Below are 15,742 nucleotides of genomic sequence, written 5' to 3'. Positions count from 1 at the left end.
GCAGGAGTGTGTTTACTGGTATAATACAGCGTGGTAGTCTAACAGGTTTGGAGATAGCTGGGTACACTTGATTACTTACTACACAGAGGGTAAGTTTCAACACCTTTGTCCAGTAGGCCCTATCTTTGTGTCATGAGGTGTGGAGTGGACATCATTGCTCTCTGAACTCCTGAACCACAGAGGTAAGGACCTAGATGCAGCAGGATCCACTCCTACAGTGTACAAAAACTTAACTTCTGTATGGCCAACTATGGACTTTATTGGTAATAAATCAAAACAAGTGAAAAAAAGAACGATATCACTGCCAAGCCCTCTTTCTGTAGTCCGTACAGAAAATAAAACTTTGACAAAATACCATGAGAAACTCTATAAATCCCTTTCCCTTTTATCTCTGCTTCTCTGCCTGGAAACTGATTGATGCCTATTGGAGTTGAAATTCTGCTGTCCTGTCAGCCAGTCAGCGTCTGAAGGGAGAGGTGAGCTTTCAGAGCTTATGTTTTTTCCTTTTGTTGTACATTAATAAAAAGATGATCCTTCTTATTTATTCAAAGCTTTGTGGTATGCCATGAACATCTCTCTTTGCAATATCTGACTGGTTTTAGTGGGAATGTCTGCAGCAAGCCCTGCTGTGCCAGGGGGGTCATTGTAGGGAATGCTTTTGTTTGTGGATGTATGGTTCCATACCCAAGAAGAGATGCTGTGCTGTCACGGTAAAGTGTAGGGGGGGAAAGAAGCCAAGTGGCTGCTACTCTGGAAGACTACAACCTCAAAATTACTGTTGTGACTCATTGGATGATATCACTTGGAAACTGAATAACTATATCCTATCCCCACCTGTATTTGACGTGGGACGATGAATTGGATGTTAGTGTGTCTGATCGGGAGGTGACAGCTGACGAGGTGTGTGGTGGTATCGATGGTGGTTTGACAGCAGAAGGTCAAGACCTCACTGCATACCTATGTTATGCAAGCGGTGTCCATATTCTGCATCTCAGCTTTGGCTTCAGTTTACGTTTCAGGGCTGTGCTTGTAGCCTGTATGCTCAGGACCCATGTCAGTGGAAAGACACTTTTTGATGTCTGTAGACTTGGGACTGAACACTAAGTGAATGAAAATCAGCAAAGTAAGAGGAGGACAAGCTGGAGGAAGCTTGTCTTAGTAACACAAGTTCTTATTGTGTTGTGTGTGTTGTATTGCCAGGCAGGAGCAACTGCAAGGACAGGTCTGTTGTTATTGGAGCTGTGCTCATCTGTGTGCTCGGTGCAGTCATAGACTTTCAGACCTGTGCCCACAAGGGAGTGGTGTTGAGCCACCATTTGCATACCAGGTGCAAGGGATGGATTCACAGGTTTCCTGTGTGTCAAGTGCAATATAACCTCAGTGCCAGCTCTGGTTCTGAAATAAAGAAAGTCAAAGAACTGACTTTTCTGTCAGATCTGTTTTACACTGCATTAGGAATAATACAAACACCTTGAAATTCAGGTGGCCTTTAGAATACATAAAGAAATCGTGTAAACACACCAGTGGTTGTATCCATAACCATCTACTTATATGTCTATGTTTTGTTTGGTTTTTTTTTTCTTTTTTAACGATTTATTGAAGAGAAAAAAAAGGTGTGAAAACATTTGGAGTCTGATGTGCCTTCTCCAGTGCTTGCTGGGGGCCTGGGTCTATATTCAGCCAGACGGTGCTGATGGAGCTCCGAGCATAATTGCAGTGGTAATTACAGGGACTGTATAGTGCTAGTTTATATGCCAGATTATCTCATTGGGGTTAAATTTTGTCCTCTGTACCAACTTAAATGAGCACTTGATTCTGTCCGTCCATTTTACCCCCAACGAATGAAAACTTGAATGCCTCCTGAGGGCATCCAGGACTCAGACTGGAATTTTTACAGGCTGAATATGTGCTCTCATGGCTTTCTGAAATTTAAAACTTACACTTCTTAATTAGAGATGGCACTGTCCTATGCCATGTCTAAATGAGCACTCGGTCGGAGCGTGACAATAAATGCGTATGAGCTGACAATGAGTGTTTTCTAGCTGAGCTATCTCCTAAGAATTTAGTGAGGGGAAAAATGTCAACAGAATGTGGCATCTCATTAAAAAGGAAATGAAAGCAAACACATGCAGAATAAGATTAAAAAAAAAAAAAAAAAGGAGGGTTTTAAGTCCATTACTTCATCGACTCTATTTCTACTTTTCCACAGCCAAGGTAGAGCCATACAGACGAGGTGCCTTCGTGGTTCAACTTTATCCCAGCATCCCACCATCCGCTTGTTATTCTTTATTAAAATGACTGAAGGAATTCTTGGCTGTGACCACGCGGATTCCTTGAGCTCATCCCTCCTTGCAGCGCTGATCTGCGCCCTATTTGCATAGCACAAAGCCAGTCCAAGGGGGAACTCTGTCAAAACCAATCATTGCTTTGCTGTTTTGTATTGCTTCTTCTTTTTTTTTTTTTTCTTCTTCATTATCAGTCTTGAATGAAGCTGTTTTGGCTGTGTTTTATTGTGATTTTCCTGATGGGAGATGAGAAAGAACAGCAGCCAGGACTCACATCCACTCCAACGTATGGAGGTGATGCGCGGGAAGTGGCTCTGACACTGCTGCTGCTGCCCGTATGCAACTGCTAAATCGGGTGCTGGTCCTCCGGGGCGTGCTGTGCTCTCTGTATTAGAGACTTGAGTCCGTCGCCCCTGAGCCACAGCGCTGGGCTGTGTCGTGTTTGACCACATTGCCTACGCAAGCTGAAATTAAAAGTTTAAAAAAGAGGGAGAGAAATAAACATCCCTCCCGGCCCGGGAACATTTGACTCCCGTTGGAGAGGAGCTATTTTAAAGTGCAGACAGAGAGATGGCTATTTTTTGCCCCTCAGCCAGACTGACTCAACTAATGCTCTGTATTGGACAAAGTGGAGTGAATTCTTAAAAAGACGAATTTAAAAAAAAAAAAAGCAAAACAAAACCAAGCACAGGAAGGGTGGTTCAGCCAGCACCAGGTAGATACGGATGTAACCTGAAAGTTTCTCAGCTATATTAACTCAGTAGATGTGAGATGTCACGATGCGCTTTGGTATTGAGGTGTGTGTTTGCATTAATGAGACATTTGGAGAAGTGTAATGTGCAATGTTATGTACAAAGCACTTTTTGGTGACCATTTCCGTCCAGTGAAGCACAATGCACATAGTGTCACCATGCCTGGACCCCATGGCCCACAGAGGTGATGTGAGGCAGCCGGCATGAACAGAAACATCAACACCAGCCCAGGGGCTGGGGTTGGATCGGTGCATGTGGTCAAGATGCTCAGAGGTGGCTGTTGGGAACAGCATTTCCAGCTGCCCTTTCATTCATTGCATTTATGTTTCTTTTGTCCCTACGATACTCAAAGCTCGGGATTCAGGGTTCAAGGAAGTGGTGGGGTCACCGTCTCTGGAGGTGTTTGAGAACTGTGGAGATGTGGTGCTGAGGGATGTGGTCAGTGGGCATGGTGGAGATGGGTTGGTGGTTGGACTTAGTGATCTAAGAGGTCTTCTCCAACCTTAATGGTTCTATGATTCTATTCGCACAATTTTTTGGGGGGAGCAGGGGGCCATCACCTGCTGCAGGTGGGCACACTGCTGCTTACCTCCCATCCAGGGTGCAAGGATGGGGCTGTGGCCATGCTTCTGCCCAGCTACAGCAAGACATTTAGCTGGAGAACAGCATGATGATGACAGAGCTCAGTGACGACTGTGGCTGCCTTTCAGGTATCTCCATCCTGGGGAAAGGTGATGGACAGAGGTGCTGCCGTCTATGCCTGGAATTTAGGGCATTTTTGTCCAATTTTGAGCTGTGTTCTTTTTCCCAGGGGTTTGGCTGTGCACTGCCTGTTTTTGGGTTCACTGGCGCCGGGTCTTCAAGGGCTGAGTTAGATGCAGGCCAGACGCCAAGAGCCAAACAACAGCGGGCGGTAATTGTTCGAGGTGCCTAAAATAAGGCTGGTGAGATATGCTCACATCTGGCGGGGGCCAGGAGTATAATTTGGTCACAGGTCAAGAGGAAAACACTTCCCACCTCATCTGCAGGGTGAGACGGAGGAGGAGGAGGGGTGTGATGGTGCGATACAGACAATGCACGTAACACTCTAGGGATGTTGGCATGGTCCTGGTCCCGGTCCCTTGCCCCAAGGGACCCTGGAGTGACTGCTGGGTGTATCCATCCGCTGGTACATCCACACACTGTATGCCCATAAGGACCTGTGCCTATCACTGTTCCCTCCCCCTGCCCCACACTATACATCCTAGGGTCGGGGTCCAGCGTGGGTGCCCCATTTCCTGCACGTCACGCCTGGAAGTGTGCACTGAGGGGGTAAATTTAGCAAGGAAAACACAGGGCTGGGCTGGCTGCTCAACAACCTCCCCCCACCTCCAACCAGCAGCTGTTTTTGGGGCTGGCGTCCCGCCGGAGGAAGCGTGGGAGGCCGTTTCCCGCTGACACCTCCGCGCCTGGCCCCAGTGTCATTGGCTGTCCATGGCCCCGGGCAGCAGTTAAATGCCAGGCAGCCGTGCCGGGACGGCAGCACGAGCACCACACGCTTCTACACCTCTGCTGCAGGATGAAGACTGCACTGCTGATGTTGCTGCTGTGGGCTGCAGCCCGCGCCCACCCTGTAAGTACCCAACACAGCCCTGAAACCAGCTGGTTCTGCTCCAAATCCAGCTGGCTTTTCTCCCAGATGTGTTGGTTCTGCCCCAAACTGACCCAAATTTTTCTCTTTGTGTGTAGGTGCCTGGCCATCTCTCCGTGTCCCGAGAGCCTGAGGTAAGGTGGTGTGTCCCATGGCTGTAGGCTGTCCTTTATGGGGTGCTGATGGGGAGCAGTGCTGTGGGTCTGGGAGCTTTGCCTACTGCTTTCAGCCATTAGAGCTGAAGGGACTTCAGTTCATGCCATCTCTGCTAACCTGGTATGCTATGCTGTGATCACGCTAAAAAAAAAAATAGAGTTTCTGTGCTCCAAACAGCTGTGGTCTGGGCTTCCCTGAGCTCAGACCCTCCTTATACTTGTATCTGTGCGAGATGACATGTTGTGAAAAGTCAAAGTCATGTCTGCCCATGGCTAAGAAGGGCTGTCCCTCTGCTTGTCCTCCCATCATCCAAGCCCAAGGGGTTAGCTGGGAAGCTCTGTGGGGCTGTGGTTGGGAGCAGCAGGGATGTGGTGGTGCTTGGGCACCCAACATGCTGTGTTGCCCGCAGGATGCAGCACCAGGGGATGTGGCAAATGCGCTGGGTCCCCTCCTGGGTGATGAAGACCATGGGCGCCTCCATGCCAGCATGGGGCCATGGGACACTGGTGATGCGGACGTAGCCTTTGGGAACCACGTGGAGCGAGACCTTGCTGAGCACAACGGGCTGCCTGCCTGGCCTGGGGACGAGGAGGATGACAGCGGGGATGACACCTTTGATGAGGATAAGGAAGAGGGTGAAGGGCCTGCTTACGGCACTGGGGACACCAGAGGACATGGTGACAGTAGCAGCAGCAGCAGCAGTGAGAGTGCGATGGCCCCACGCCGCCACATCCGATACCGTGGCGGCTCCAGGTGGGGAGGAGGCAGCAGCAGCAGCCAGGAGGATGATGAGGAGAACATTGGACTGGGCAGTGAAGGCATGCAGGGTGACGACCCCTCTGTCTTTGACAGCCTGGGTGGCAGGCACCGCAGCCGGGGGACGTCTGGCAGCCCCTGGGAGGATGAAGACAGCCACTCCCCAGAGACTGAGGACACCAACTCTGTGGAAGACAGCAAGGAGAAGAGTCACTCACAGGAGAACAGCGAGGCCAGCAGGTCCAGGGAGGATGGCGACAGCCCATCCCAGGAGGATGGGGACAGTCCATCCAGGGAAGATGAGGACAGCCCGTCCAAAGAGGATGGGGACAGCCCGTCCCAGGAGGATGCGGACAGCCCGTCCCAGGAGGATGCGGACAGCCCATCACAGGAGGCATCAGATGAGGAGTCTGCAGAGGACGGCTCAGAGGAGGCGGTGAGCGCATCCCAGGGACGCAGCAGCAGGGAGGAGCGGGCGTCCGCAGAGGACAGAAGCGCAGTGTCTGATCTTGACACCGAGGAGGAGCAGAGCAGGTCCAAAGAGGACAGCTTGGAGACAGAGGAAGATGTCTCCAAGCCTGACGATGATGCTCCAAGTGCATCAACTGAGAGCCAGAGCTCATCCCCAGAGGGCAGCCAGGAGGACAGTGAGGGTGAGGAGGACGAGGCAGTGAGCGAAGAGAGCACATCCACAGAGAGCACCAACAGCGCATCCCTGGAGGAAGATGATGATGATGATGTGCACTCCCAGGAGACTACCAGCCGTGGGGATGCCAGCTCACTGCGCAGCCTGAAGAACCGCAGGCGGCGGCCGGGTGCCTACCACAGGAAGCAGGCTGCCGAGCTCGACGATGACGACTGCCAGGATGGGTACTGATGGCACTGCTGCGTCATTTGTTTGTGGTGGAGTTGGGTCAGCCTCTGCTTCTGCGGACAGACAGGGTGAGGGCTGGCCATGTGGGCAGTGAGTGGTGGGGCTGGCTGTGGGGAATCCCAAGTCCTGGCCTGCAGGTGAGGGCATCCCAGCGCTCTCTCCTTGCCCTTGCTGCTGGGAACCGCACACGGTATCATGCTGGCGCACATCGCACCACGCTGAGGGGGGGGGGGGGGGTGTATGTAATATTTTGTAAGAAATGTACAGAAAGCCTTCTATTGTAACCTCTCTGTGTCCACGGCACTTATCTCTCCATGCTGAAATGTATCCTGTGTATGTCCTTGATTCACATTAAAACCATCAGACCCCAGTGCTGCAGCTCTGCTGCTACTTCTCTCTGCGACGTGGGGTCAGAGCTGGGCAGAGGGGACACAAACAGTGGTTTCAGTCCACAGCTGGAGAGAGGCACTGCTTTGCCTCCATGTCTGGGATCAGATTTCTGTGTACCAGAGCTGATTCTGGAGCAGAGCTGGGCCAGCACCGGCTGAGAGCCAGTGCTGACCCACGTGCCTCCTGTGTGTGGGATCTGCTGCAGCACACCATAGCCCCTACAATACACCAAGTCTATTTATAGTGCACAATGTCCATTGCAACGCATGAACTTCCAAACCCCTCTTGGTAAAAACACTTTCCTGACATGCTGATGCCCAGCTCCTTGTGCACACCTTGCAGCTCCATGTTGCTGCTGGATCTGGATCTGCAGCAGCACTGCACACAGCATTAATTCCCTTCACCTGTCTTCCTGCCACGTAATGTGGGAAATGGCATGGAACACAGATTGAGAAGGAACCACGTCTAGTACTCATTCCTTAGGCCTGATGCATTTAGGTGCACCATGACGCCAATCACTGTGTGCTCCTGCCCGTGTTTGCTGTGCTTATTTTTGGTGCTGAGGTTTCCTGCCAGCATAGCTGCAGGGAGATGGCACCGCCTCACCATGCTGCAAAAATACCCACTGCACACTGCAACGTGCTGGACAGCACCGGGATGGGGCATGGCTCCATGGGGCAGAGCACAGGGGGCCCTCCTCACCTTCCTCCTCCTTCTCTTCCTCCTCCTTCTCCTGGGGGGCCCTGCGTTCGTCATCACCTGCCCTAATGAGCCCATTGTGGAGCCTGCAGGTGTTGGGTTGCGCTCTGTGGGGCCGAGCCCCACGTGTGGCACCACAGGGACATGGGGCTGGCTGGTGCCAGCCAGTGCTCTGCCCTGCCAGCTAAAATAGGCACTGGGTATGCGGTCATTATGCCCCAGCTTTTTTTAGGGATCTTGGGTGAAATCAGCGCTTTTAGAGTCAAAGTTCTTTTTTTAACCCAGTGTCCCTCTAATTACATTAAAAATCACCCCTGGCAGCACTCTCCAATTAAATTTAGACTCCAACCTCAGCAAGCTGTGCCTGTCCCCATCCCCATCTTCATCACCATTGTTGATGCTCATCCCCATTTTGCCCTCCTAGCCCCACATTTTTCACCTCTTTAGCAGCGAGTGCAGTGTTGGCACTGGAAAACCACACTGCTTTTTTAGATATTTCCTTTTATTTTCATTTTTTTTGTGTGGCTTTTCCTGGCCTGAGGCGGCATTGGCTGAAAGCCGTGGCCAGCCCTGTGCGTCCCCTGTAATTACAACTGCAGGGACACTATGGGCAGCTGCGCCTTTGGGGATGGGAACAGGGTGGCCAATGGGGGCATGAGGGCCACTGGACCTCCGGGTAGCCACAGGGACCTCTCTGCTTCACTCAGATGTGGGAACGGCATGAGCTGTTCCCCAAAACATCCAAGTTGATGTGGGGATGGAGGTGAGGACAGCAATTAGAGTGGTCTGACCTGCACTGACAGGAAGCACCGCGTCCCCAGCCCATGTCACCCCATGGGAGGTTGGGACCATGTGGTGGTCTCACTGCGGCTCTGTCCCATGTGGTTTTTTCTTCATGTCACAGAAAGGGACGTCTCCAGGCAGACTCCTCTGCTCTCATTCTCAGCCTGTTCTCCATCAATGCTTTCACCCAAGGGACTGTGGTGAGGTAACTCTTTCTTCTTTTTTGGGTTGCTTTACAGTGGCAGAATTTCCCAAAAAGGGAGGCAGCAAAAAAAAATAAAAAGAAAACAACCCCCAAACCAGATTTCCCAATATTTATTTTAACCAAGGCCCAGCACATTATTATACCCTCCAGCCCTGGTCAGACCCTCAATTAAGTGCTGTGGCGCATCCCTCCTGGCAGCCGGGCACTTCAAAATTTGGGGGTTTTCTGGGCGGGCACAGCCAGGGCAGGGCGGCGATGGGCTGTGGCGGGGGGGGGGCCGCGGCTGCCTTATAACCCGCAGGGCAGCAGCCACAAGAAATCAGTGCTGGCCCAGTGGCACCATGAGGACGGCGCTGCTGCTTGCCTGCCTGCTGGCCACTGCCTCCGCCTTCTCGGTGAGGAGCTGGCTGCGCAGAGCCCGGGCAGGCGACTCGGAGGAGAATGCGGTAGGGTTGTGCCACGACGGCGCCGGAGCGTTGCAGCCCCCCAAGCTGTGGGGCTGACTCCCTCCCTCTCCTGGCAGGTGCTGAAGAGCCGGCACCGGTACTACCTGTACCGCTACGCCTACCCACCGCTGCATCGCTACAAGGTGGGTCTATCGGGTTCCGTGGGTCCCCAGCCTCATGTGCAGGGATATTGCCCCAAAAAGCCCCCGCTGGGCTGAGGCCGTGATGCCCATGATACTGATGGCAATGGCTCTACTCTCCCTTCACATAGGGCAGTGACTCCTCGGAGGAAGAGGGGGACGGCTCAGAGGAGGAGGAGGAAGGGGGGGTGAGTATGGGCCTCCAGCGTGCAGCAATTCAGGGACTTGCATCTGAACCATCCTACAGCTTTTTGGATGAGTGTGAACCCCTTGTCGTGTCTCCTCCTCACTCCACAGGCACCGTCCCATGCAGGTACTCAGGCAGCAGGCGAGGGGCTGACCCTCGGGGATGTGGGGCCGGGGGGTGACGCTGCGTCTGCCCATCAGGTGAGCTCTCTGCATTCAGAGCCCTGAGGTGTGGCTGATGCCAGGTTATTTATTGCTCTGTCCCTGTGTGCTGCAGGACTGCAAAGGGGGCCAGAAGGGCACACGGGGTGACTCGGGCGATGAGGACAGTGATGAGGAAGAGGAGGAAGAGGAGGAGGAGGAGGAGGAAGAAGAGGTAGAGGAGCAGGATGTCAGTGTCAATGGGACCAGCACCAACACCACAGCAGAGACACCCCATGGGAACAACACCGTGGCAGCTGAGGAGGAGGAAGATGATGATGAGGAGGAGGAAGAGGAAGAAGAGGAAGAAGAGGAGGAGGAGGAAGCTGAAGCCACCACCGCTGCTGCCACCACTGCGCAGGATGAGGCAACCACGTTGGGCGATGAGCAGCGCTCTGAGGCCACTACGGCTGGGGAGCAGTGGGAGTACGAGGTGACAGTGGGAGCCCGCGGGGATGAAGGTCCCACTGAGAGCAGCTATGGGGACCAGGAGGAGCCAGCACGTGGGGACAGCTACCGCGCCTATGAGGATGAGTACGGCTACTACAAGGGGCATGGCTATGACATGTATGGGCAGGATTACTACTACAACCAGTGAGAGAGTGGTGGAACGCGCAACACCACCCTGGCCTGAGTATTGCCATCCATGTATCGCAGAAACGCAATAAAGCAACAAGTGGAGCTCGTGCACAAGGCTCGGTTTGCTTCTGACCAAATGTTGTGTGCGCCTCGGGGATCCCTGCAAGCCATGGGGTTATGGTTGTTTGGGGTGTGGACTTTGCACGTTGCCTTCTTCCAACCAGCAGAAAGCACCTCAATGTGGTTCCCTCCAAAAAAGTGGTTTTGGGCACAGTGGGATAAATGTAGCATCCAATGGCGGAGGCAAGGCAATACTCAGGCAATAACCTCACAACACTGCACCCTGCCCAGCCCCACTACCACAAATGCCCCGATAAGGCCCTGGGGTGGCTGCCAACGTCAGGGCCTGGTCCCTCACGTCAGCCCCGGCATTCCCATGGCCCTGTCCCCACGGCAGCAGGGCTGGCTGGGCGCCGTGCTAATTATCAGGCAATTGTGGCCCCAGGGCAGATATTTATACATCGTGCTTTCTGTTTGTGTGGCCAGGTGGAACATTTGATAGCTGCCTGCCACCACAGGCACATTTTTAGATGGAAATTACTCCCCCCCGGCACCCGCGGATCTTGACAAATGGCCCTGGGCTGGAGCTGATTGGCTCTGGGCACCCCTGGGCAACCTTAAATTTCAGCACAGGGTGCAGAGCCCTCAGCATCGCCTGTGGAACTGGGCTCCAAGCAGCACAGGTAACCCCCTCCCCACCGCCCCCAGGCTGCACCACAGGGCTGCACCTCACAGCGGGTCATGCTGTGCCCCCAGGAGCCAGCCAGGATGCGCGCAACCCTCTTCTGCCTCTGCCTCTGCCTGCTGGGCACCGTGCTGCCCACGCCCGTGAGTATGGCACTGCCTCCGGGAATGCCCCTTCCAATGCCCCATTGAATAGCCCATCTAATGCCCCACTAACTGCTCCATCAACCACTCTGTCTGATACCCCATTAACTGCCCCTCTAACTACCCCATTGAACACCCCATTAACTATTCTATCAACTATCCCATTGAATAGCTCATCCAATATCCCATCTAATACCCCATCAACTATTCTGTAAAATGCTCCATTAACTACCCCATTAACTGTCCCATCATATATGCCATCCAGCATCTCATTAATTATCCCATTAACTACTTTATTAACTAGCCCATTGGATACCCCATTCAATATCCCATCTAATACTCCACAGAATATCTCGTCTAATACTCCAGCTACCTCATTAACTACTCAGTCAAATACCCCATATGACATCCCATGGAATATTCCATCAAATATCCCATTAACTATCCTACTCAATGCCCCATTGAACACTCCCATCAAATATCCCACTGGCTACTCCACCAAAAAACTATAATCCAATCAATAACCCCATCAAATACCCCATAATCTACCCCATCAAATACTCCCTTAATTATCCCCATCAAATATCTCATTGACTACCCCATTGATAACCCCATCTAATACCCCATTAACTAACCCATCAAATAAACCATTACATATCCCAGTAGCTTCTCTATCAACTACTCTATTAACTACCCATTAAATACCCCATCTAATACTCTATTAACTAACACATCAGTTAACCTATTGGAATACCCCATTGTATACCCCATTGATTACTTCATTGATTACCCCATTGAATACTCACCTAATACAGATACTTTCCTGCCTGCAGGTGTCACTTCCAGCCAGGGCAAGAGGAAACTGCCCTGGACAGCACCAGGTAGGTCACATCCCACTAAAATGGGTGTGGAAAGGGAGAAAAGCAGGACTTCGGTTCCATGGGATGGAGACACGGGGGGCAGGGGGCATATAAGTGATGGGATGGGAGGAAATAATTTTTTTCTCTTTCATCCAAGATACTGCTGAAAGGTTGCAACACCAAACATGGCTTCTACATCTTCCAGTACATTTACTCCCACCTCATGCAGAAAAATCAGACACAGGTCAAGGTGAGCAGGATGGGGGCACTGCACGGGACACTGAGGTGTTCCTGCTGCCCTGTGCCCACTCTCCTCATGCCCCCATAGAAAGAAGAAGGTGACCACCAGGGCACAATCCATGGCCACTGGCTGGGTAAGGTGGATGGGGAGGCCCCAGGGCAAGGTGCTGGAAGCAGCCATGTGCCGGAGGACAAGGACAGCCCCAAGACCCACAGCCACATCACTCCAGCAAGCAAAGGGGAAGGCCGTGCTCTGCGCCCCGGTATTGGTGACAGCAACAGTGTGTATCCCACCTCAACCAGTGTGGAAGGCAGCGGCGACATGGGTTCGATTTTGCTGGGGGAGATCATCAATGGCGAAGATGGCCTCCCCCAAAGCACCCACCCTGGTGGACCTCATGGAGATGGCGATGGTGGTAACGGTGTCCTGGTGGATGGGGCTGTGACTGCAGGGAGGGAGAGGGCCTCTGGTTCCGAAGGGGCTGGGAGTGAGGGTGGTAGCCATGCCCCTGTGCCCGACCAAGGGCAAGCAGGCACCATGGGGACAGGAGACTCTGCCATCACCTCTGTCACAGACTCTGCCATCACCTCTGTCACCAAGAAGGAGGATGTCCATGTGGACACGGAAGGCATAGATGAGTTCGCATACATCCCTGATGTAGACGCTGTCACCATCACACGGGGGCAGGACGGTGAAACACATATCTCTCCGGAGGATGAGGTGAAGATCTTCATTGGAAGAGCCAACATCCAAGTGGGTGAGAATGACAGCAGTGTGGGCAGCGCTGGTGCTACCAGTGAGGCCAATGTCATCCCTACAGTGGTGACCGTCAGGCCTCAGGGACACCCTGAGGAATCAGCCACCATGGCCACCCTGCATCATGGGGACAGTGTCACCAGCAGGCCTGTGGGCCACCCTTCTGTAGGAAACAGTGGGGATGGTGCCACTGAAATCCACAGCGGACAAGAGCTGGAGGCCCCTAGCCCTTGGGAGAGCACTGGTGGCGATGCCACTGTCACCATGGCAGTTGGTGTCCAAAGTGGCAAGGGGAGAAGCGGACAGAGGGCACTGGGGAAGCATAGCCTTCCAGCCACCATGACAACTCGGGGTGGCAGAGGAACAGCCTCCTCAGGGCTGACTACAGGGGACTGCAGCACTGCTGCCAGCACACCGTCCAGGAAAGGGAGCCATGTGGTCAGTGCAGGGCAAGGAGAGAGCGGGGAGGTGGGGACAGCAGGCCCAGAGAGACAGAGGGCTAGGGTCCAGCAAGAGGTGGCACCAGCACGTGGTGTGGTGGGAGGAATGGTGGTCCCTGAGGGGCACAGGGCTAGAGTCCAGCAAGAGGTGGCACCAGCACGTGGTGTGGTGGGAGGAATGGTGGTTCCTGAGGGGCACAGAGCCAGGACCCAGCCAGAGGTGGCATCAGCACCCAGCACTGTGGGGAAAGCAGCCCCAGAGAGGCACAGGAACAGGGCTCAGCAAGAAGTAGCACCAGTGCCCAGCATGGTGGTGGAAACAGTGGCCCCAGAGAGGCACAGGGCCAGGGTGCGGCCAGAGTCAGCCAGGCTGGGACAAGCAGCGAGGCCAGAGGTGGCACCAGCACCCAGCACAGGGGGGAGAATTGTGGCCCCAGGGGGGCACCGGGCCAGGGTTTGGCCAGGGGCAGCACCGGCACCTGGAGTGGTGGGGGTGGCCAGGCCAGCCCTCAGCAAAGCCTATAATGGGGACAAAAGGGTTGCCATAGGAAAGTCCACTGATGTGCCAAGGGATCCCTGGGTGTGGGGCAGCGCCCACCCCCAGGCCCAGCACACCAGGGGCAGCACGGTGGCAGGAGGCTTTGCCCATCTGCACAGAGGGCAAAGGTTGGGGGGCCTGACAGAGATGGAGCACTCCAGGCAGGTGGAGCAGGTGAGGCACGCCGACCGGCTGCGCCTGCATGAGCGGGCCGTGTATGGCCTCAGCGGGGTGGGCGGCCCCCTGCAGCCTCCCGCAGTCCACACTGACCCCTGGAGCGCCGACAGCAGCCAGTCTTCTGAGGGGCGGTGGGGCAGCCACAGCGACAGCCGTGAGGAGGATGGCGAGGTCAGAGGGTATCCCTACGGCCGACAGTCCCTCTGAGGAGTGCCCTCAGAAGGGTCAGGGTGATGCAGCACCCTCTCGGTGGCGTAGGGTAGCATTGTTTCCGTGGAAAGATGTGGGGAGAAAAGCCCTCCAAACCTCATCGTGCTTCTGAAGAAATAAAGGCATTTCTGTCACTATGACTGCCATTTGCCTAATTCTGTCCCCAGCCCAAGCACGTCCGCATGCCGGCTACGGCCACCAGTGAGCGTTGGGCACCATCTAGTGGGGAAACATTTGGATGGGGGAGCACTCAGCCTACACACCATCTAGGAATGGGATAAAAGCACACAGCTGCGTGCTTCATCGAATCATAGAATTATTTGAGTTGGAAGGAACCCTTCCAATCCTTCCAAGTTTCCCGAGGAAAGGCTGCGTACTGGGGGCATTCCAGCAGAGTATGATTGCCATTGGCACAGTGCGCTCGCTGGCTCAGTGGGGTTGCAGGTGCTGGGGGAAGCCCTAGTTTATGGAGCTGTGACGCACTCCATTGCTGGTCCCAGTGGTGTCCCTGGGTTGGGAGCTGTCACCAGGTGGCGTCTGGGGCAGTGCTGTAGGGTTTCTTGTACCGCCCCATGCGGGAGGGAAGCCCAACATCCACAGTACTCTGCAGAAAACACCATGATTGCCACTGATGTTCAGCATCTCAGCACCTTCCTCATGAAGCGCAGTGGTTTTTGGCTGCAGCCCCGGCAGCAAAAACATCCAGTTTTGTCAGGTGTCACTCCTTCCCAAGGCAACATACACAGCTGCACCAAGAGCAGCTCAAGACTCCCCCAGGGCTGCCCTGCCCCACAGCTATTTAACCCCCAGGAAGCCCCCGCCCCTGCTTTTTGGGAGGGCAGCAGCTGTTCCTTGTCCCAGGCCGTCAGCCTGTCTGCAAGACCAGACTGGAGATCTGCAGTGCCACGGCCACCAGAGCAGGACTGAGCAGCAGGTGGGGCCACTACTACCCTGGGTTCCCTCCACTACCCCAGGTGTCTCAACACCACCCTAGTCCTACCGCCACTGCTTCAAGTTCTACCTCATGTACCACCACCACCACCGCTCCAAAGTTCCAACCCGTGTCCCACCATCACTTGGGTCCCACTACCACCTCAGATCTTACCTTCATTGCCCTGGTCTCACCACCACCATTCAAGAACCCGCCCCATATCCCAACACCACCAGCATCTGGGTCCCACTACCACCCCTGATCCTCCCACCAACACTCTCAGTCCCATCATCATCACTATCACCACTGCCACCCAGGTGCCCCCACCCTGTTCCTACCACCACTGCTTCTGGTTCCACCCCACATCCCATCACCACCTGTGTCCCACAACTATCATCCCATCCTCCCATCACCCCAGGCATATCTGGGGATAATTCTGCCATCTCTTTTCTCCCCATACCATGGATTGGTTTGCATCATCCTCACCAAAAACCTCCTCCCAGGAAGGTTCCTGGGCATGAGAAATGCACATCAGGGGATTCAGCTGTAATGTCTGTAGCACCTTTAGGGAACAGGGTAGGAAGTGGTGGATGTTTTTTCAGCTCTGTGGGCTGAGATT

General features: G+C 54.0%; 3 protein-coding genes across 4 annotated transcripts; all 3 read left to right on the top strand.

Annotated features, from left to right (window-relative positions):
- The first annotated feature begins 4,557 nt into the window (after positions 1–4,557).
- Positions 4,558–6,828, top strand: DMP1 (dentin matrix acidic phosphoprotein 1). The gene is made up of 3 exons (NM_001396864.1): positions 4,558–4,649; positions 4,766–4,801; positions 5,233–6,828. The coding sequence occupies exons 1-3, from the start codon at positions 4,596–4,598 to the stop codon at positions 6,454–6,456; spliced, it is 1,314 nt and encodes a 437-aa protein (NP_001383793.1). The 5' UTR covers positions 4,558–4,595; the 3' UTR covers positions 6,457–6,828.
- Positions 6,829–8,851: 2,023 nt separating this feature from the next.
- IBSP (integrin binding sialoprotein) lies at positions 8,852–10,191 on the top strand. The gene is given in 5 exon segments (NM_205162.4): positions 8,852–8,976; positions 9,054–9,119; positions 9,248–9,304; positions 9,414–9,503; positions 9,580–10,191. Coding segments are annotated over 5 exon segments (840 nt in total). The 5' UTR covers positions 8,852–8,871; the 3' UTR covers positions 10,102–10,191.
- A 565-nt stretch (positions 10,192–10,756) lies between these two features.
- MEPE (matrix extracellular phosphoglycoprotein) lies at positions 10,757–14,329 on the top strand. 2 transcript variants are annotated; one of them, NM_204569.1, is given in 5 exon segments: positions 10,815–10,825; positions 10,899–10,970; positions 11,804–11,851; positions 11,988–12,080; positions 12,159–14,329. In NM_204569.1, coding segments are annotated over 4 exon segments (2,232 nt in total). In that variant the 5' UTR covers positions 10,815–10,825; positions 10,899–10,910; the 3' UTR covers positions 14,190–14,329.
- Positions 14,330–15,742: the final 1,413 nt, after the last annotated feature.

This window comes from Gallus gallus, chromosome 4, assembly GCF_016699485.2.
Source record: "Gallus gallus isolate bGalGal1 chromosome 4, bGalGal1.mat.broiler.GRCg7b, whole genome shotgun sequence".
Lineage (NCBI taxonomy): Eukaryota > Metazoa > Chordata > Aves > Galliformes > Phasianidae > Gallus > Gallus gallus.
Note: the sequence above shows the minus strand (reverse complement) of the source record. Positions and strands in the feature narration are given on the sequence as shown.

What these genes read in the sequence shown, in the direction of transcription:
- MEPE (XM_015276110.3), top strand. Translation starts at nt 10,884, where the DNA reads ATGCTGTGCCCCCAGGAGCCAGCCAGGATGCGCGCAACCCTCTTCTGC. An exon ending in GCACCGTGCTGCCCACGCCC is followed by an intron (nt 10,971 to 11,803) that starts GTGAGTATGGCA and finishes TCCTGCCTGCAG; the next exon opens with GTGTCACTTCCAGCCAGGGC. An exon ending in AAAATCAGACACAGGTCAAG is followed by an intron (nt 12,081 to 12,158) that starts GTGAGCAGGATG and finishes ATGCCCCCATAG; the next exon opens with AAAGAAGAAGGTGACCACCA.
- DMP1 (NM_001396864.1), top strand. Translation starts at nt 4,596, where the DNA reads ATGAAGACTGCACTGCTGATGTTGCTGCTGTGGGCTGCAGCCCGCGCC. An exon ending in CTGCAGCCCGCGCCCACCCT is followed by an intron (nt 4,650 to 4,765) that starts GTAAGTACCCAA and finishes CTTTGTGTGTAG; the next exon opens with GTGCCTGGCCATCTCTCCGT. An exon ending in CCGTGTCCCGAGAGCCTGAG is followed by an intron (nt 4,802 to 5,232) that starts GTAAGGTGGTGT and finishes TGTTGCCCGCAG; the next exon opens with GATGCAGCACCAGGGGATGT.